The 21,873-nt window shown below is 36.9% G+C and overlaps 1 protein-coding gene across 5 annotated transcripts in view; it reads left to right on the top strand.

Moving 5' to 3' along the window:
* LOC109912806 (beta-1,4-galactosyltransferase 5) overlaps window positions 1–21,873 on the top strand; it is a 74,435-nt gene that overhangs the window by 49,210 nt on the left and 3,352 nt on the right. For 4 of the 5 annotated variants that reach the window (XM_048608436.1, XM_048608438.1, XM_020512248.2 and 1 more), the window contains 7 exons: window positions 1,140–1,274; window positions 3,271–3,384; window positions 6,209–6,333; window positions 7,804–7,920; window positions 12,019–12,206; window positions 13,638–13,760; window positions 19,814–19,915. In XM_048608436.1, the coding sequence (XP_048464393.1) occupies window positions 1,140–1,274; window positions 3,271–3,384; window positions 6,209–6,333; window positions 7,804–7,920; window positions 12,019–12,206; window positions 13,638–13,760; window positions 19,814–19,915 (904 nt within the window). The remainder of the gene's footprint in view (window positions 1–1,139; window positions 1,275–3,270; window positions 3,385–6,208; window positions 6,334–7,803; window positions 7,921–12,018; window positions 12,207–13,637; window positions 13,761–19,813; window positions 19,916–21,873) is intronic. The other variant, XM_020512256.2, reaches the window with a different exon arrangement.

Raw genomic sequence — 21,873 nt, 5'->3', positions numbered from 1 at the left:
GAGTCTTGTAGGTGGTACACACCTGCTTCTATGGTGATGGTAACAAGTGGTATGCCAATCAAATGGATGACGTCGAGTTTAAATTATTATTACTGGAGCTGAAACATCAAGACAAGTAAGAGGCATTCCATCACCTCTCTGAGCTATGCTTCACAGATGTTAGGAAGTTAGGGGGTGAGGTAATTCAATAGCTAACCTGCATTTCCTCTCTAACTGATTAAAGATTCAACAAGAGGTGGTCAGTGAGCCATTTTTAGGGCTGTTACTTTTCCTGCTTATAAATTCTTTGTCGATATACCTCCTATTGCACACTACATCTGAGGAAGGAGCAGAGCTCTGAAAGCGAGCGTTTTGAAATAAACCTGTTGGACTATAACCCGGTGTTGTGATTTTTTTTTGACCTTGCCCACCCCCGTCCAAAACCGGCACCTCCACATCATGTGGGCTTTGGAGGCCTGGGTTCAAATCTTTACTGCTCCAGAAGTGTGTAAAATTAAAGGTCTGAATTAAAGATTGGCCTGAAGAAAATAGACACAAGTTCACTTCCCAGCTTTTCAACCAGGTTTTGCCCATGTGTTTTACGTCACATTTTTATAAGTCACTCTTGCTTCTACAAATCTTGTTGATGCATTGTAGAACATTCCTTCTGTTTTGAGATACAGCATAAATACATATTGTTAACAATCTACAAAGTCACATTTTTAAAAATGTGGCTCTTTTACTTCGACTTGTACAGTAAGCACCATCAAAAGCTACACTTCGTGGTTGACCTAGAATGGATCATCTTCACCTAAGGTGCCAAAGTTCCAGTACCTTGATGCCTCCTTGAACTTCTAAGAATTGGACCCTCTATCACCTTTTTGAGTTTAACTGTTCCTGAGTGTTTGCTGTATTATGGCTTTTATTGGCTGGACAAAATCCCAGATTCCCATATTCCTCATCTCAGTCAAACTAATGTGCAAAGTCTGAAACTCCTGTTTGCACCCTGTTAGATGCCTCCTTTTTAGATCTGTATCATTAGACTGGGGTTTGTACTGTTTTTGGTTTTCAAATGTAGCACTTGCAGTTCAATTAAACAGCAATTCCCCATTGTACAATTTTGCTAAACTGTATGTATTTGTATTTTTTTTCTTTTCCAGTAAACACGTATCTATTTATGATGCAAGCCCAAGGCATCATGATCAGAGAGAGTGTGAAAACAATGGGATCTCAAATGTATGAGCAGGTGGTTCGCAGTACCTATGCTAAGATGAACAGCAGCCTTAATGGTACAGGTATTTATGCAGTAGCCATGGTAACAAATTTAAACTATTACATAGCAAACAAGAAAATTCCGTTTGTAGAATTATTTTCCCAGTTGTTGACTTGCTTGCTGAGCTGGTAAGTTTGTTCCCAAACGTTTTGTCACTGTGCTAGGTAACATCATCAGTGCGCTTCCGGTGAAGCATCAGAGTTCTGTCCTGCTTGCTATTTGTGTCTTAGTTTCTTGGGGTGGGTGGCGTCACTTCCAGGTTGGATTATGGTTCCAGTTCTGCACGTTTGTTCATGGAGTTCCAGTTTGAATGTGAGGCCTCCAGGAATTCTCGTGCGTGTCTTTGCTTGGTTTGTTCTAGCGTGGCCCAGTCAACTGGGATAACAATGCCTTGTACTAAATTTGAGGTTTCAAAGTCAAAGCATCTTGAAATTCATGAATTGATTTAGCATCTACATAATAAATTGGCAGTAACTTTGAAAGAGATGTCTGTTTTATTTAAAAAAAAAGCACCATTGTCTGAGAAAAAGATGTTTATACAAAGGTAACAGGATTTATTAGGATAAAAATGAGTAAATTTACTTTCATGAGCAAAATACTTAATTTTTAAAACTTACAATTCTTGTCATTGAAGGCACTCTTACAAAGGGCAATTATTTGTAACCTTGAATGTTTCTTCTGTATTTGCAGAGCTTTCATGGTTCATATCACTAATTGCAATAGTATTTGTTTTAGTTTGTTAACTGATGTTGTGATATCCACTTTTACCAAAGGGAATTTGATTGTATAACATTCAGTAAGCAATTTACCACAAATTTAATATGTGTTAATCCTTGCTTCTGTGAAGATATAAACGTGCTGCTTCTGGGTTCAAAGGTGATGGTGAGAAAGTCAATAGAGGACTTAGTCTCCTGATGGTTAAAGTTGGAAGTTTGTTTCAACAGCAGAAATTGTATCCAAATTCTTTGTTCGCCATTCTTCCACATCCTGAAATCAATGTACAAATCTAAGAGGAAAGACCTTGAAATTATTTTCGATTAGTTTGAAGATACAGAATCATGGAGTACAGAAGAGGCCTTTTGGCCCATTGACAAAAAAAACTGCATTTTTGCTAGTCCCACTTTCCAGGACTAGGCCCATAACTTTGAATGTTATGACGTTTCGAATGTTCATCCAAGTACTTTTTAAAGTTTGAGAATTTTCTTGCCCCAACTGTCCTCCCAGGCAGTGCATTCTTGATTCCCACCCACTGGATGACAAGCTTTTTCCTCATGTCCATTCTAAACATCCACCCTTCACCTTAAAATTGTGCCCACTCATTACTCACCCTTGAACTAAGGGGAAAAGTTGTATTATTGTGATATGTGCCATCATGTAGTATTGGGCAATTGACAAATCCAGCTGATTGGTCCTTTATTGCTGAATGGTGTTTTCTACCTCTTTCCCATTCACACCCCTTATTGCTCAGCAAGACTTGGAAAAGTATAATTTTCAGCATCCGTATAGCCCAACTTCATCAGTTGGTTGTAAATTGGGTGGCAGTAATATTGTGATTGATCTGCAGTCGATGAATTTGACCACGTGCACTCAGAATCTTTTTTTTGTAGGGGAAGTTTCCTCTGGCTCTGCCAATTAGCAACTTCCCCATATCCTGAAAATACATCCCAATTTCAAAATGAGAGAGTATCTCTGGTAGTCATAAATAATAACAATAAAAAAATGTATTTTCCTCCTCCTGTTAGGAACAAAACCACCAAAATCTAAAGCATAGAAACTTAGTTCCGTCAGTAAATATTTGAAAATGTACCAGGTAATAATACATCTTTTGGATATCCTTCAAGTCTAGTAGATTGATACATGACTACCATTGAGAAGAGAAAAGGCTTCTCTTAATATTCAAGATTGAATTATTTTTGCAGTTTTACATTTAATGTCACTGTTAACTTCTCTGTTCTGTATCTTTACTTGTGCCATGCCTGAAGCAGTGAAATTTACTGAAGTCTCAATATTCTTCTCAGATTATCCAGATGATTTAAACCATAGTGAAACTTATCTACAAACCACAACATTTCTTCCTGAAGATTTTACCTACCAAGCAAACCTCATGTGTCCTGAAAGACTTCCGTCTATGAGTGAGTATATTTTAAAAAAAAAACAAGTTAATGTAAATCTACAAAAGCATCAAATTTCTGTCAGAATTAACCTGTTAGAGTTTGTTCCCAACTCTAGCCTCCATTCAAGGTGGCTGTTGAGAGCTATCTGTGCATGCACAGTCTAGTGACGTCTGTCTCCAGTGCTTGAACTGTCGGGTGTGTCGATATGCCTCTGCACATGCCCAGGTGACGTCATGACTGATGGATTGGCTTTCAGTGCACAGAGAGCGGAACTGTGATATGTTCATTGTTCAGATGTAAAACGAGAAGGTACATGATCAGCTGTATGGCTGGTTTTGACAGGCTAAGTTAGGATGAAGGGTTAGAACTGTTTAACGGTTATTCAACCAGTTTGGTTTCAAATCCATTGCCTGCTCTGATCCAATACGGCAATTTTCAATTCCTAACACTGAAGCAGAAACTCATTGTCGCAGAGCTGCCTTTGTGTTTTTACATTGGACGCCAGAGTTTGTTTCTACCCTGTGAATATATGGCACAGTACCACCTTTTAAGGTAGGCAGCTGTAGCTCAGTCAGTTGGCAATGACAGTACTGCAATGCTGTATTTCTACTCGTGCATTTGGCACTACATCTAGTGGTGGTGTTGCCCATAAATACAGCCTTATGCAGGATGAGAATTATTTTATCCATGCAGCATCTTCACTAGCATTTTCTCTCGTACAGAAATACCACAATGTTTAGGAATAAATTCAGAAACCCTTAACAAAATATAAGCATTGAAATCTAATAAATTGATGACTATTGGATATAATGTTGAGCATGAATCCAAAATTTAAGTTGATTGCATTCCCTTCGAAAAGAATAAGTTTCTTGTTTTTAGGAGCTATTTTAGGCTTCCCTTTAACTCAAATTGATGAACTGCACTTTATACTAAAGTCTATACAGAGACAGAAGAGGTATAATTTGTGGCTAAAACCCAAAGCTGATGGGAAGTCTTCCCTTTAACTAATGGAATCCCTATGTTGATGGTGGTCCCAATCTCGGTATTGTACTCAAGAATTTTGATTTGTGACATTGATGCAAATTATCCATGGCCAGATCTAATTGGTGTTAGTTTCTTGAGAGGAACTTAGTGTGCCTTTCATTTTTATGTTCTTTTATTGAGAGGGATGAGAGATCTGTTGACATGTAGCTGCAAAGTATCCTGTATCCTGTAGATGGGCACTGCAACACAATAGGAGGATATGAATGTGGAGTTAAGTGGCAAAGATTTCAATCAAGTGGGCTACTGATTCTTAAGTATTTTGTGTAAGATATAACAGTGTGGAGCTAGAAGAACACAACAGGCCAGGCAGCATCAGAGGAGCAGGAAAGTTGATGTTTTGGGTTGGGACCTTTCTTCAGAAATTCAGTATTTTGTGTGCTTTTATTCTCACAAAAGCATTGAGAATGGCAAATCTACAACACTCCATTATGTTTCTAAGTTAAATCATATAAATAATGTGTGCCACTTGTTACGCAGTACATTGTATGATGTAGCTTTTTTTTGATATTGGGTTAGACCATTTGGGCTTCATGTTAATGGGAGAACCTGGCAGCGGTAGTCATACTGAAGGTCAACTTGAGATGGTTTCCCTATTGTTGTCATTTTCTGAAAAATCTCCATTGTATGGAGTGAATGTTGCTTGCCACTTGTGATAAATAATGTGGATAGTGGTGAGGTCCTGGTGTAGGCTGATGTGCTACCTGTTAGGGGAGGAGATGTGAATTGAGAATGGATACTGTAGAACTGTCATTAAATTGTACCACTTCTTTCTAACTGTTAGAGACGAAGGCAACGATGACAAATTTGATTGGATCCAAAACACATTCTCTGCTTCCTCCACCCCTGGCAGGAGCTCTTCCTGCAGTGGTTAACCTCCTAACAAACCACAATCATCCTTTTTTATTTTCATAAACTATGATTAATCACATTGTTTAATGAATGTAGTGAATGAGTAGGTATTCCTTGATAGCCCAGTTGCTGATTCCTTAATCAATTTATTGATAACTTGTAAGGAGTCTAATGGTCATAATGACTCGTTAGATTTTAATTTTTTTTATGAAAAAGGTGTACTGTGATCAGTTTCCTGATGTCCTTTTTGGACAGATGATAGTGTCACAGCTGTGCTGGAATACTTTAACATTGGAAGTACCAACTTCTGATATGCAAATCTTTGCTACAATTAGGAAATGTCAAGGTGATAATTTTTGTGTCTAGTACACTTAGCTGCTTCTTAAAGATACATAGAGAGGAACAAGCTTGTAAGACACTGGCATCTGTGATCGAGACCTTGAGAGAAGGGAGAGTCATAACATCTGGTTGAAGATATTTGCAAATGGTTCAGCTTTCTCTTTTTTTTTTAAATTACACTCTTTGTTCCACCAGAACTGAGTGTATTTATGGAGCCCCTATTCTGATTATTTACCTTTCTCTGCTAAATGTGGTATGACTACAGAGCTTTGCTTGAACCTATTGGGTGTGGAAATGTTTAGTTTTATCTTTGATGATTAGTATATAGACAGTCCAATGTTGTATCTGTACTTGCTGGTCTATGCCTGCTAAATACACCTGATGGTTTTTCTACGAACCCATTGATGCACAAACCAAGGTGGAGGAATAAAGCATGTGCTGAACCATGGGTTACACATTTTGGCAATGCACAATTTGTCTGCCGAGTGGATGCCAAGTTTTAGACTTGTAGCTGTAACCTTGTCGTAGTATGTCATTGTTTCTAGAATTGCTTGATGCTGTCATCTCCATTTGGAGTAGTCTCACCTTGCGTTTCTGATGTTTCAAACAGAGGGTCCAATTAATGTAAACATGACTGAAATTTCTTTGGAGGAAATCCAGGAATTATTTGCTAAGGATCCTTATATCCAGATTGGTGGTCACTGGAAACCAAGAGATTGCATACCTCGTTGGAAAGTAAGCAGTTGATGCATGGTTAAGAAACAATAATCTTTTCCTTTCATCTTACTGATGCATTTAAATGTTGTGAGCTTGTACTAATTATACGCAAGTAATTATCGAATTGGATACCTAAGTGCCTGTTTTACAATGGAGAGGATCAGTTATTGCAATAAGAATTAACTTGATTTTGAGGTCTCTGAGCATACTGACTCAAACCTTCTGCAACAGTCATCCATTCAATTTGTATGTAATGTTTATACTATACAATTCTAATGATGTTGGAGTGCAAAATGTTATTTAATAATTCATCAGGGGTTAGCATAGATTTCATTGGACAATTCAGCATTTTATTTCCTACTGAAAATTGTTATAGCAGTACTTTTTTTGAATATTATTACCTCCAAGTATTTTCTGTCTCTCTCTCTGTCTCTCTCTCTCAACGTGCCCCTTCTGCCCTCATTGTAATCCAATAATCACACATGGCAGGTGATGCCTCTCTATGCATGGGATTAAACTTGGCTGTCAGTATGTGAACTTTCCCTTTTATACAAGAGTAATAAAGCAGAGATGTACCAGTACTGGTGTAAGTCTTGGTTGGAAAGCAATGACTCATGTTGGGCAAGATCATCTTACACTGTGAAGAACTTTTAAAAAATGAGAAGCCACTATGCATGAATTGCATGTTAAATTCCTTCTTACATTTTTTTTATTCTCAAACTGACTTCATACAAATAAGTGGAGTATTTATTAATATAATCCTTCTTCACATCAGTTTTCATTGAACATTATACATGGAAGATCCTTTTTATGTTCGAAGTGGTGCTTCAAGCACTTTTTTTTTAACTGCAACGCTAGAGCTAATACTTTTCATGTCAGTGTTTGGTTACATTTCATCTGTCTAAATCCCCTCTCACCTTGAAGTTAGCCCTCTTCCTATTTAGAGTAACTTCAGTAACTTCTTAAAGTCTGAGCATTGCATATTAGTGACCCCCCCCCCCCCCCCCCCAAACCTATTTAAAACAAATATGGTATTGATGTATAACTTAACTTGACTCAACACTCCCTTCCCCTAACAGTATAATCAGCACTCTTCTCCTAACTGTAGAATTTTCTGAAATGCCTGAATTTCTACACCTTGCTGTTTTCCTCCTGTGTTCAATCTCTTGCCCATTAGTGCCCAGTGTTATCACTGCCAGTAGTCTCTAATGTCGATTACTATTAGGAGTGGCACACACCATGAATACTCCTGCACTTTCTGCTTTTAATTATTTCTAATTGTCACAAATCAATTGTCCAGAACACACTCTGCCTGTGGCGTGGCCTCCTCATTGAATATGTGATGTAGGAAACACTGCTGTCTCCCCGATGCTCCGCAGCATTGGCAATAGTTAATTTTTGGAATGTTTGAACATCTTGAATATGTTCCAGAATTCTGCCCCCAAATCCATTATTGGAGATAACCTGATCTGAGTTGTATGATTTCAGGTCGCAATTTTGATCCCTTTCCGCAATCGTCATGAACATCTCCCAATCCTGTTGAGACATCTCATTCCAATGCTACAGCATCAACGCTTGCAGTTTGCTTTTTATGTTATTGAACAGGTGAGTGGTATAAATAGGGGGGGAAAAACTTTGAGAGGATGAACCTGAAAACAATGTAATATAAGATTTTCAGCCTAATACTTTTTAAATGTACAATTCTTAAGATTTACACATTGTTTACCATTGGGCTTTACTTGTTACTGCAAAATTTCTGTCTTCTGGTAAAGCAACTGGAGTACCTTCTCTTTTCACTACTTAGCAATATTGATGTGATATGCTAAAACTAATTTCATCACTGCTATTACAAATGACTGCTGTAAGTTGCAAGCTCTTTATACAGCCAACACCGCTATTTAACCTGAATGTTAAGTGAAAATAACATGCATTGTTGTGATATCACTTTTGTCAAAAAAACCTTTCTCGGTCTTTCACTCTCTGTGTGTGTGTGTGTGTGTGTGTGTGTGTGTGTGTGTGTGTTTAAGCTCATTAATGAGTAAAGAGGTATTTGTAAAAGTCAAATCATGAATTGTAAATAATTGTTGAATTAAAAACTGAATAGTATTTAATAGGCAGCAAGGTAACATCATAAAATTTGGAAACTTACTTTGATTACAGCTTCTGCAAATCTTGCAGAAATACTTAGCTATCTAGAACTTATTTGTCACATTTAAAAAAAAGTGTCGAGTCTGCCGAACAGATGCATGCTGCGTTTTTCCAATAGCACTGCTGTATGAATTTCATAAGGGAAATAAAAGCTTATTTTCCAAATGCTTTTCCATATTCTTGTCAGAAAAGGTAAACTTGTTTTCAGATTCGTAACATTCTATGTCAGCCTAAAATTTGCATCCAATGAACACAACCTCTAAAACAAGTGTGTAAAGACTGGAATTAGCAAAGCTAATAGTAAGAATTTTGCATACAAATGCTATTTTTGACGTTTTGTGTTATGTTTTTCTAATAGTTTGAATTGTCAAATCTTGTGGATGTAACTAATAGTTCTGCTGTCATATGTATGTAAATGATTTGAACTTGGACAGAACTTAAATGACTGCAGGAGGAAGCGAACGGAACAATAAATTGTGTAGATAGATATAATGCAATGCAAAGAAGTGAGAGATTATAAATTTCCATTGAATGATATACCCTAGTTTATATGTTTCAAGGAACAGATACAGAAGGGTACGGATAAAGCTTTTAAATGGACAATATTTGGGTTGCAAAATTCTATAACACATTGCAGAAAGTACAAAATCCAAGTAATATTAAATCAAGATGAATAATAGATTTGGATGCAAATGGAATACCATTATCAATTCTGTTGGCATTACTTTTGAAAATTATGTTAACACCTTGAGAGGACATGAGATTCACAATAATTGTATCAGTGATAAGAGTCTTTAAATAATACACACAGACAGTAGAAGCAAGGCGTATATTCATTAGAAACAAGGCAATAGGATAGACGGTTCATAATTAATACCTTTTCATTGGGAATACAATTTCAACCATTTATGTGAAAACTTGACTTACTGTGAAAACTGAAGAAGAGGGATACATAACAACAAGGTGGGTGTGATGTGCAGCCTGATGGGCTGGATCTCTAATTTTTAAGCATGTGCCAACTTTCAACACGAGTGGGTTGGACCAGATTTCTGATCCATTTTGGAGCAGAAGTTTGTCTGGAATGTATCGTTTGATCCTGTCTGCTGCAGAGTCTTTCTACGATGTGAGCGTTTGATCTGATTGTCAGTTAGGCTTGAGTTCAGAGTCTTGCTGTGATTGCAACATGTCTGAGGAACATGCAACTTGTGAAAATAATGATACAATAGGCTCAAAGTAAATCCACAGTGAGCTTTTGGCAGATAAGACTTTGTATTAGTTGGTTAGCTATTTTCATCTTGTTTCTTCTTTCTCTGGAAATGTGTATTTTTAAAATCCCAAATGCAGGGACCAACATAAGTTTTAAAAATCAAGGAAACTGGGGTAGTATGGTTGCATATGTTGTGGTGAGTAGTGCTTTGGCTTGAGCATGGGATGCAAGGTCTTGCGTCATCTGCCTGACTGATAACCAGGACATGAGCGTGGAGTGGGGTGGGCAGGAGAAACAATTTATTCTTGTCCAAATGGTGGAATCGAGTTGAGCCCCCTTTGGAAGAAGACCTCTTGCTGAAAGGAGTGTTTCCTATACTGTGAAAGTTGACACGTTCTTGGCAATCAAATACTAGAATATGTACCTAGTTAGAGCAGGCAGCAAGTGGCTTCAAGCTCAGCAAGTCAATGCACTTTGGTAGAAGTTTGGTAGATTTGTATTTATATCACATTTTTCACCACCGATGGACTGAATGCTTTATAGCCAACAAAGTTCATATCAAGTCCAGTCATCTTCAGAGAACAGAACAATCAAATTGTAGCAGTAAGCTTCACAAGAACCAATGTGCTGATGACCAGATAATGCTGTTTTCTGTTGTGATATTGATTGAGGGATAAATATTGGTATGGGCATCAAGGCTTCTCTTTAAAATCATGCAATATAGTCTCCTACATCAATCCAAGCAGGCAGTCTGGGATGCCATCTTTTCTCCAATTTCCAGGAATGCACACTTACACAAGGATTGAAATTCTTTGCAAGCCACACACTAAAGTCTAAAGAACATGCAAAGAAATTGCATGACCATGTGACCATACGATATAGGAATGCAGGAAACTTAAATGGTTTTATAGTCTCGCAGTCTAAAATTCAATAATAAGAGAAATAGCCAACCTAAATGGATTACACAGCTTAAGACTTTTCTAAAATGAAAAAGCCGCATTATACTTATCGGAAGGTGCTATGGGTAAAGTCTAACTTTGCAGCAGAACATTGCATGAATTTTGTTTCACTTATTTCACTGCATTTTGAAGAGATGTTAAATCAAGCCTCAGTCTGCCTGCTTGCGTGGATGTAGAAGATCCCATATATCTACTTTAAAAGAACAGCAGATGAATTATCCTTGGTGTCCAGACCGATCCCACGATCAATATTGCAACAGAAACAGGTTATCTGGTCATTAGCCCATTGCTGCTTGTGAGAGTTTACTGGTAAGACCATATGGCATAGTGGCGGAATTAAACCATTTGGCCCATTTGAGTCTGTTGCATCATTCAGTCATGGCTAATAATTTCTCAACCCTATTTTCCTGCCTTCTCCCCATAATCCTTGATCTCTCACCAATCAAGAGCATATCTATCTCTGTTTTAAAATACATTCAATGATTTGGTCTCAGCCCTCTGAGACAATGAGTTTCACAGATTCACCACCCTCGGGATGAAGAAATTCCTCCTCATCTCAGCTCTAAGGGGTTGTCTTTCACTCCTGATGTTGTGCCATCAGGTCCTACTCATGGAAACATCTTCTCCACATCCAGTCCTCTCCGTATTCTGTAAGTTTAAATTAGAACCCCTCCTCATCCTTCTAAACTCCATCAGAGTACAGTCCCAGAGTCCTCAACCGGTCCTCATGTGACAAGCCCTTCTTCCCTTGGATCATTAATGTAAACCACCTCTGGACCCCCTCCAATACCAGCATATCTTTCCTTAAATATGTGGCCCAAAACTGGTCCCACTGGTGCAACTTGATTTGTGGTGTTTTCAGCAGTATAGCAATAAATGGACTTAAAATGTAATTAATTGGTGATTAAAGCATTCTGTCCAGTGGTCATGAAAAATTTTATACTGTATAAAAGTCTTCCTTCAATTTATAATTGTACCTTGCATTATTATCAGTCCTATTTCAAGTGCCCCTGTTTTCTTTTTGCTACCAATTGCAATGTGAATTGAATTATTAGAAACTTACTATTTCAAAATCTTTTAAAAATTCCATTGTCTGGTTTTCAATTTTGTGCAGTGTAGATAAAATCTGTAATCTAATGGTGAGATGTATACATATCACCATAATTTTGAGATTGTGTTAGTGGCGTTTGGGAGGATACTTGAAGTATGTTCTTTGTGCTTATAGACGCAGGAAAACTGTAAACAACATTTATAATGCCGTTGTAATTCTGAATCAAGTAACACTGAAAAGGACCTTTCACGCTCTTTTGCCTAATATTTTTAAAAGAGCATTTCAAAAAAATTTGTATGGTGTTGGAACTTAATTGTTTTCTTACTTTTTCTCCTCAGGCTGGCTTCCACCCATTTAACCGTGCAATGCTGTTCAATGTTGGATTTATGGAGGCTTTGAAAGATATGGACTGGGATTGTGTGATCTTTCACGATGTTGATCATATACCCGAAAATGATCGCAACTACTATGGTTGTGGACAGATGCCAAGGCACTTTGCAACTAAGCTAGATAAATACATGTACTTGTACGTCCATTTCTCATTTAATCTCAAGTGGTTAATCAGGTCTAGAAATATGTCTCTTTTAAAAATGTCATTAAGGAAGTATATTTAGCTTTAACATTTTTGTGTGAAATTCCAGCAAATTTTTATTTGAATGAAGTTCACAAGATGTCCATTCTTTTTGCCTTGCACTCTATGAAGGTCCATACAATGCACAATTCCTCAAAGCTCTGTAAGCTAGTGACTTGTTCAAACAGCCTTGTTTATGCTGTGTAAAAGATCACTAAGAAGGTCATAGAAAGTTTGCAACAATTCCATTGTTAATTGCTCCAACTATCATTTTATTTACTATTCATCATGCCGAGTATAAACCCTGATCCTGGCATACGCAAAGATAAATTCTGGGATCTCGACTGCTTATAATTTGTAAAAATAACTTGGATGAAGGAATGGAAAGTATGATTGCCAAATTTAATGATGCTGTGAAGATAGGTAGGAAAGTAAGTTATGAAGAGAACACCGGGAGGTTACAAAAAAAAAAATTAATAGGTTACGTGAGTATTAAAATATCTGGTAAATGGAGGAGAATGTGGGAAAATGCGACGTTGTCCATTTAGGCAAGAAAAATATAAAAATTTATAATATTATCTAAATAGTGAGAGGGTTGCAGAGCTTTGAGATGAGGAAGGTTTTTAGTGTCCTCATGCATGTTTCAAAAGGTTAGTGTGCAGGTAAAGTAAGTAATTCTGAAAGCTAATAGATCCCGTTATTTATCTTGAGGGGATTTGAATGCAGACATAAGGAAGTTATGCTTCAATTATACAGGGTGCTAATAAGACCATATCTGGTGTACTATGTCCAGTATTGGTCACTTCATTTATGGAAATATGTAAATGATTTAAGACAGTTGAGAAAAGTTTTACTGGTCTAATGCCTAGAATGCTGGTGTTGCCTTAAAAGGAAAGGTTGGACAGGTTTGACTTGTATGTGCTGATGTTTTGAAGAATGAGCTGATTTGAGGGATCTCGACAGGGTAGATGTAGAGAGTATGCTACCTCTTATGGGAGAACGAGGGCCACCCATTTAGTACATAACTGACGCAAACTTCTTTCTGTAGTTCGAGTCTTGGAAACCCATTTTCCAAAAGGGTAGTGGCAACAGAGTCCTTGAATATTTTTAAGGTAGAGGCAGATTGTTGTTTAGCAAGAGGGTGAAAGGAATGTGGATCTGAGGTTACTGTGACATTTGTCATGATCTTTTTGAATGGCAGAGCAGGCTTAATGGTCTGAATCACCTACTAGTTCTCCAAGTTTTTATGTTCATATAATTTTTCTTAATGTATTTCTGCAACTACATGAATCTCTTATTTCTAACCTTAAAACACCTAAATAAATATTGAATTATTTAAAATACATTTTAATTGTTTATTGTAGTTGTCTTTTTTTTCATTGACAGACTTCCTTACAATGAATTTTTTGGTGGAGTCAGTGGATTGACAGTGGAACAGTTTAAGAAAATCAATGGTTTCCCAAATGCATTTTGGGGTTGGGGAGGTGAAGATGATGATCTCTGGAAAAGGTTGGTTCGTTTTGATGTATTAAATAATTACATCTGTATTCATTCACATGTCATGAATTCAATTCCTATAAAGTGGTTTGGTTTGAAACAGCTGGATGTATTCAAATCAATAGCACCTTAAAAGTAATCTTCCTTGACTTTTTATTTCTACTATTAAAAAAGACAAGCTGAATTTACATCCTTTAAGCTTTCAGGCCTGAAAATGTTGGAGGGCTCCACTGCCATAGGAAGTGAAGGGGGTTAGTGAGGAGAGCAGATTGTTGGAGTCAGTGGTGCATAAATTCATCCTAAGTTCAGCACCTCATTGGTGTGATGTAGGGTGCATGAGTTTTTAAAAAAAAAAAAAAATGTGTATGAGGGGCTTTATTGATTTAACTGGTCAATATTTTTGGAATCTAGTTTTTGTTTTAAACAACAGTGTGAGAGTTCCTGGAGTATTGATGGAAATGTGTTACCATTGGGAGAATTTCATGAGTGAACAGAGTAAAAATTGAAGAGTTTTAGCTTGCTTTCAGTTAGAAGAATCAGCGATGTATTTTTTTTCCTCTTGCTTAAATGAAAAAAAGAGTCTGAAAATATTTTGGTTTCAGATCGCAGAAGTAAGTCTTGTTTGAAGTTAGATTTATGAAAGTTTTTCCTAGAGAAAGATGTTAATTCAGAAATGTTGGAAATAGGTTACCTGAGTGCAAGTCTTTTAGATGAAAGTTCCAGACTAGACACAGTTGGGTAGAATTCTGAAAGGGTTATTTGAAATTAAGAAAAATTTCAATTTGAGTTGTGTGACAAATCAATAAAGAGTATCAAACTTTCCAGACTGGAAATTGGAAGAAACAGTTAAATCAGATCTATAGATGTGATAGGGAAGGGGATTTTCTGTGGTTCCTGAGCACTATATAGAGTGATGGCATTAGTGCAGATGAAATTGCACTTTTTTATTGTGTTTCAAAATCTTTTCAAGTTATGCTGTATTAACTAGTTTAGTTTAATCTAGTTTATTTCTTTTGCATGAACACTTGTTTTTACAGTTAAACAAAATCTGCAGCATCGTGTGCTTGTATTTATCTTTTTAAGATCACATCATTAGATCATATTTTGTTTCTGTTTTTATTTATCAAGTCAGAATTCACTCTGACTTGTTCAATAATAATATCTGACATTAGCATGTCCAGTGTAGCAGCTGCCAGAAAATCTCAGCAAAGCAAACCAAGGCAAATCCAATAGTTAATACTAACTGCCAATCCAAACTCTGCTTCAAACACCCCTCCTGAGAACTCTCACCTTGATCACCCAGATATAGGAATTTTGGGGTCTGTAGCTTTTATTGGAGATCATAAAGGATTTGGTAATTAGGATGTTTATGTCTGTTACTGCTGCAATCCACCGCTACAAATGTGACATTGGTAGTTTTCTAAATGGGAATGATGAAAAGCAATAAATATCACTTGTACAATGAAGCATTTTAGCTTTAAATAAATACTCCTGATGCATTCAGTTTACCCTGTTTTTCGCAAGCTTACGCAAGCAAAGATGATAAAAGCACATGATGTCCTTGCTCATTTGTAATGATCGTGTGACTCTAATTTCTAAACTTTTTAGATGTCTGAAATCAATACATACTTTTATGTGTAAATACAGACTGATCTAATATTTAGAAATCGTAATTCAGACCACAATTCACTAGCCAGCTGCAAATAATCTCTTATTCGCTCTATCTCTTTCAAACTGTATGGTTGATGAGCAATGTATCAATGGTTGTAATGCTACATAAATTTACATACTATCTTTTAACATTGTAAACCACCAGGAATGCTTTTCTAAGCATAAAGAAAAAAACTGATACTTAGACAAGTTGAATGGAATAAGAGCAATGATTGATTTAAATGCTTAGACTATGAAAGTGATTTCAATGAGATGAAGACAGAAAGAGAGGTGTCTAGAGAGAGAGGAAGCAGAAAGTAAGCGGCTGTGATTGAAATACCCTTGATTCTGAAAGGTTTCAGGAGATTTGAAATTAGCAAGTACAATACTGTTATTCCAGAAAGGTGGGAGAAAGAAGGCAGGGAACATACATGCCTGTAGGCCTGATCCAAATCATTTGGAAAATGCAGGAACCTATTATTAATCAAGTCTATGAGAGGGTGAATGAATTGGAGATTTCATCGAAATAAACAAAATTCTGAAAAGTATCATGAAGTAATTTTACTCTGACCAAGGAATCTATCAAGGGGCCACACCCTCTTTATTTAGAATCAATCATATAAAAGTAAGATGAAAAATGTTTTCAGTCACTCAAACCAGGTACAGTGCCTTGTATTAGGAGCGTCTGGATGTGAAAGTTATCAAAGTACAGTTTTTTTTTTTGTTGGAGAATATTTAGAATTGAAGGGATATTAACTTTGGTTTGGTTTACCCTGATTTAAGTGTAGAGGGGTAGAATCAGTGACAAGAATATGGTGTTTGGAGCTGAAACTATAGGTTTTTTCCTTCCCAGTGCTTAGCTGAGGAAGGGCATGGAGTCAGAAAGCAATGGAGAATTGTATTGAATGTCCCCCAAAATATTGTAGAAGCTGACCCCATATGTCCAAATGACGCAGAGGAGGGGCAAGTATGCCTACTTCCTGGTGATTGAGGATTTTGGGAGAGCCATCACTGTTGACATTGCTTTGGCCCACTCAGCTGGTTAAGAGTAGAATCAAATCAAAAATGTATCTGGGCTAGATAGTTGAAAGGTATTAAAGAAAAATTGTGTGATATGCAATGCTGATGGCTGCAGAAAGGGCAGCAATTGATATTTCTGTACCACTTTTGGTAAAACATCCCATGAGGTTTCTCAAAGGTGACTCTGAATTACTGTGTCACATTAGGTATTAGAACAGATGAAGATGATCAACAGCTTGATAATCAAAATTGTGTTAGCTGAGGTAACTCTAATGGAACACCAGTTGCCTACAAACTCTCACTGTGCAAAGAAAGGAGAAATTATTTTAATTTTAAGTTTGTTCACCTCTTGCTATGGCCTAACTGTAGTTAGAATAAAAAATGTGTCAAAATGTTGCAAGTTAGCTCTGGAAAACAAAGTTATCGTTTTCCGTTTAGCAAGCTGGAAAGGTCTGTGTTTTTATTCTATCAAGAGATGAGGCCATTGCTGGGTAGACCAGCATTTATTACCCATCCCTAACTTCCCAGAGGGCACTTAAGAGTCCAGCACATTTCTGTTGTTCTGGAATCGAATGCAGGCCTGACCAGATAAGGATGGCAGTTGGGGAAGCTAACAGACATTTATGAACCAGATGGGTTTTTCCTGACATTTCATTATCATCAGACTCTTACTTTCAGATTATTATTGAATTCAAGTTCCACCACCTCTTGTGGTGGGATTCGAACCTAGGGTGTCAGAACAGTACCTTGGTCTTTGGATTAATAGTGTAGCAATTTAATAGCACCAAGCCATCACCTACCTATAAACCCATTGATGCAGTCAAACATGTTTTCTGTGTTTTTTATGCTGCAGGGTGAAATCCTGGAGCATTTCTGTAAACCTGACAGATTCAGTGAGGGGGATCAGGCAGGTGAACAGATCATTGAAGTGGTAATCATCCTTTTTCATTGACGCATTTTATCCACTTTCCTGACCTACCTCTCAAAAATGCTGGAGGTCATCCAGGCAGTGTTGGTCACAGTGTGCTGTATGGATAGTGTCTTTACATTGTTTTGTGACTGTGCCTTCCTGGACCACCTTATCACAAGCAGCTTTTCAGTTCCATCCATGTTGGTGTAGACCACAGCAGTGATACACTTGCTTTTGCATTATACACTTCATCTTTAAACATTAAAGAGAAATCTGGCAAAAAAAAAAGGTAAAACAGTCCAGTTTCATTCGTGCAAAAAATGTCTCTTGGTGTCCACCAGTTGGTGAAACTATTTTACAGCTATTGCTATAGATTTGTCCATGATCTCATTCCTTAGTGTGGTCAAACTCTGTGATAATTGAGCAGTACTGTCATACGAGAAGCAAGTCCAACTTTGGCTCATCTGAAGAGCCTTTCTCTGACTGTAGCCATTCTTCTTTTAGGTTTCCTACTTGATGTCATCTCATGAATGGATGACAACTTTGCTACAGTTGGATTCCTTGAGTTATCCAAGGTTGTTTGGAGGTGTTAGGGAAGAATGTAAAGAGATTCAAAAAGAATTGAGTGTGAGATAATCATAAGAACATATGTGCAGGAGTCGGTCATCTGGCCCATCGAGTCAGTCCTGCCATTCAATAAGATCATGGCTGATCTTTTCATGGACTCAGCTGCACTTACCCATCTGCTAATCATAATCCTTAATTCCTTTACTTTTCAAAAATCTATCTTCCCCTTCAAAACATTCAATGAGGTAGTCTCATCTGCTTCACTCGGCAAGGAATTCCACAGATTCACAACCCTTTGGGGGTCCTAACTCTGCTTCCCCTTACTTGGAGGCTATGCCCCCAGTTCCAGTTTCACCTGCCAGTGGAAATAACCTCCCTGCATCTATCCTATCTATTCCATCGTGGATTGAAGAGAAGAAAAGGCTGTAGTTCTATTTGCCAAGTTGAAACTCCTGATTTCAAGTCTTTCAAATTGATAGTACCCAAGAGGGCTATGAAGCTTTAAAACTATCCCAGGCCACAAAAATATGAACAAATTCTACAAAACACAGGTCAGTGATATACCTTTTCCCCATTACTGTAAGATATCTGGAACAGCTGTATCTCCATTTCATTTCAATTAGGAACATTTCCATTTTACTTTTAATGTAGTAGACCTGAAGATAAAACTGCTAGTTACTGCACCAGCTTTGCTACATATTACAGGTGTTGCATACTACAGGTGTTGCATACTTAAATTTACCTTCTATTTGCATAAAGTAATTAACAATTTGCTGAATCTCTTGAGTAAGCTTAGAAAGAACAAAGTATGCTTACATTTCACAGTACTCAAGTTTAAGTATTTTACTGGAATGTCTTGCCAGGGACATTGGTGTTTGTCACCATCTGAAAAGATTAATCCTGCTACGTATGATTTAATTTCAATTTCCAGCATTCACAGTTTGACATTAGATTGATTTGATATTTCTGCTGCAGTTAGGGCTAGGGAGAAGGTTTGCAAAATTGGTTTGGTGTCCAATAGTGTGAGATTCTGGTACGGTGTGGTGGAGTGGTGCTATCTAAGGGCTAAGTAATGAGCCCCATATACAAGAGGGGAAGCTAGATTGAAAGTAAATATCCTGAGACTTGAATTTTTCACCTGAGTTGAAGAATGGTGGATACATTAAGTAGGTACTAAGCCCTACTAATATCGTAATTGAAGAATTCTTCAAAGAATCAGGATGAATCTCTTGTTAGGAATGAACTTGCAACTTTTCAGGATTATACCTGTTACTTCATGATTTCTGCTAAATTACCTTGAACCTAGACCAGGAGTCAGTTTTGGTTCTTTGCTTTTGAGGTTCTAAATTATGTCTATTTACCACAAAATACTTTTCTTTTCACGTGTCTTTTTGAGACAAGTTTGATTTACACACTTGTTATTGAGTAATTAATTAGTATTGATGTACTGAATTCTGTATTCTTTAAAAAGGAAAGTAGATTCATTAATGCAGCTCTTGTTTGGATTACATGGATTCTCAATTTTAAAATGGCAATATCGTGTACAGGCCCAAGACTGAATCGCACTAGATTAGTTAGGAAGGTCTGTCATTAGGAAAATTTCTCGAGTTATTCTTTATCCTTTCTTCTGACACAAATTGAGGTGAATGGAGGATAATTTAAGTTGAAAAACAATAGGTGCTGCTACCAAAAGTGAGTAATCTTCTGAATGTTTTTTGAGCTGTGCTTGCTGACTGTTTTGTCAGCTTCAAGTGGCAGATGTGTTTGCTGTTGAAATTCTTCGCGACAAAAGCCTTGTTTTAAGATAAGTTTTGGAAAGTTTGACTTGAAACTCGATTTGCTTCAAAGCAAGTGTAAAATTTCTAAGTTTTGATTGAATGAAGAGCATGTATTAAAGAATCTGTTTGGCTGTCTTCAGGGTTCAGTTTGCTGGACTTACAGTAACAAGACCAGGGGGTGATTTAGGAAAATACAAATCAGTTCCTCATCATCATCGAGGGGAAGTGCAGTTCTTGGGAAGGTGAGTCAGACGTTTGGTATTGTTTTTTAATATGTTCTTGGGTTTGGATTCTGAACCGATAATAGAAGACCTACTTAAAATGGCATATTCAAGTTCATTAAAATTAACTAAATATTGAGATAAAATCATTGTTTGATTACTAGAATTTCTGCCATATATGAAGCTCTAAAAGATTAGACTGGATATTGTAAAAATGGTGTTCTTCACATTCCTACACATACACACAGGACACTGTCATAATGCTGGATGGTAAGTTAGTTTGAAAAAGCCATCTATTTGAATAAGTCTATCTCTTGCACTGATCAACTGATGTTCATGCGTGTAAGCATATGCAATCAGCCTGGCCCTACCTTTCAACATTTTATCTAAGGAAGTTCCAAGGTTAGGACCATTGAAATGTAGGAAACAGATGAAAAACCCAAACCATTGTAGATAGCAAATAGAAGCAAAGCCTAGGCTGAGAGGGAGATTTGCATTGAGACTGAATTTTATTACAAAAAAAAACCTTTTGTAGATTATTCTAATTTTATTCTTTCTTTCAAAATCCACAGAAAAATATTTGCCGTAGTGCAAAAGCTTACTCTGGAATTCTAAGGCTAAATATATTTTCAGGCCTGGCATGCAATGCTTGTAAATGTGTGTTGCTTTTGACCATCAGATTAAATTGGCAGTGTACTAACAAACTGATCCAAGTATTTATCTAATCATTGTGGATGAAGTTTCAGAAGGGAGATATTTTCAGATGTGTGAAGTGTGATTCCAGCTTGGTAAAATTTTCTTTATAAAAAAGAAAGAATCTTTAAGTATCCTGTGACCAAGTACTATATTGCTAAACAGATTTCAGATTGTTCATCTCTGCCTTGATAGGCAGTCTGATGGCCATCACTCGGAGTATTCAGTGAACACGTGCTATTGGTGCGTTAAATACCAATATCAACTGACTCCAAACCTCACAGATAAAGTAACTACCTCACATGGAATAATTAGTTATTTATCCATCCTTTCTATCCGACTTTTTGAAAATTGCAAGCTAGAGTTTGCAGTCATCAGTAAAGCAACAGCACTTCCTGTTGACTCCAAAGAAAGCTGCTCACAAAATGTAACTATTTCCCTTGCCTAACCAGGTTTTAAACCTAGCACCCACATGAAGAGATTATCATGGCAGTGAGATCAGGATGCAAAATGTGAGGAGCCAATCACCTTGAAGTATTCTCGGACACAATATCAGAAAATTTAAATGTACTTGATCCTTCATTTCTTAATTAAATATTCTAATGGAATAATAAATGATTCAAGATGGATAGAAACAAGTATCAGTTTTGGAGGGGACTTCTTCAGAAATTAGATTCTGAATGTAGATCACAGACCACAACATCTGCATTTTTACATTACTCTGCACACAGCAGACTCCCAAATGTATTGACAGTGACTGTGCAGTTTAATGAGGGTGGCACTGATATGTTCAGTATGTTGCTATTACAAAGTCCATGCTAGTGTACCTTTTTGGAGCTCTTCGATCATTTAAGGAAACCAAAGCACCAAAAAAAATCTAATCTCCATAATTTATCCATTTAAGTTACAAACAGAAATCATACTTGAACCTTTGCATTTTACTCAGTTATGGTTTTTGAGTTTATGCTTCAATTTTGTGAAATGCCTGGTTAAAAATCATTTAATATCTGAAATTGTAAAAAAAAAAAATCTTCAGTAGGGATTTCATAAAACTCTAGTAAACTTTTTGTAGAAGATGGTGTTGGATAGAATGCTATGAACTTGAACTTTGGAATTCCTTAACCCAGAAGGTTGTGGAAGCACAATCATTGAGCAGGCTCAAACATAATTTCCAGAAACCTAACCATTTAATGATATTAAAGGATATGGAGTTAGAGTGGGAAAATGATATTGAGGAGATGATCAGTCATGACCTAGAATGGTGGAGCAGGCTTGATGGGCTAAAT

The sequence above is a fragment of the Rhincodon typus genome, chromosome 19, assembly GCF_021869965.1.
Source record: "Rhincodon typus isolate 14 chromosome 19, sRhiTyp1.1, whole genome shotgun sequence".
Classification (NCBI taxonomy): Eukaryota; Metazoa; Chordata; class Chondrichthyes; order Orectolobiformes; family Rhincodontidae; genus Rhincodon; species Rhincodon typus.
Note: the sequence above shows the minus strand (reverse complement) of the source record. Positions and strands in the feature narration are given on the sequence as shown.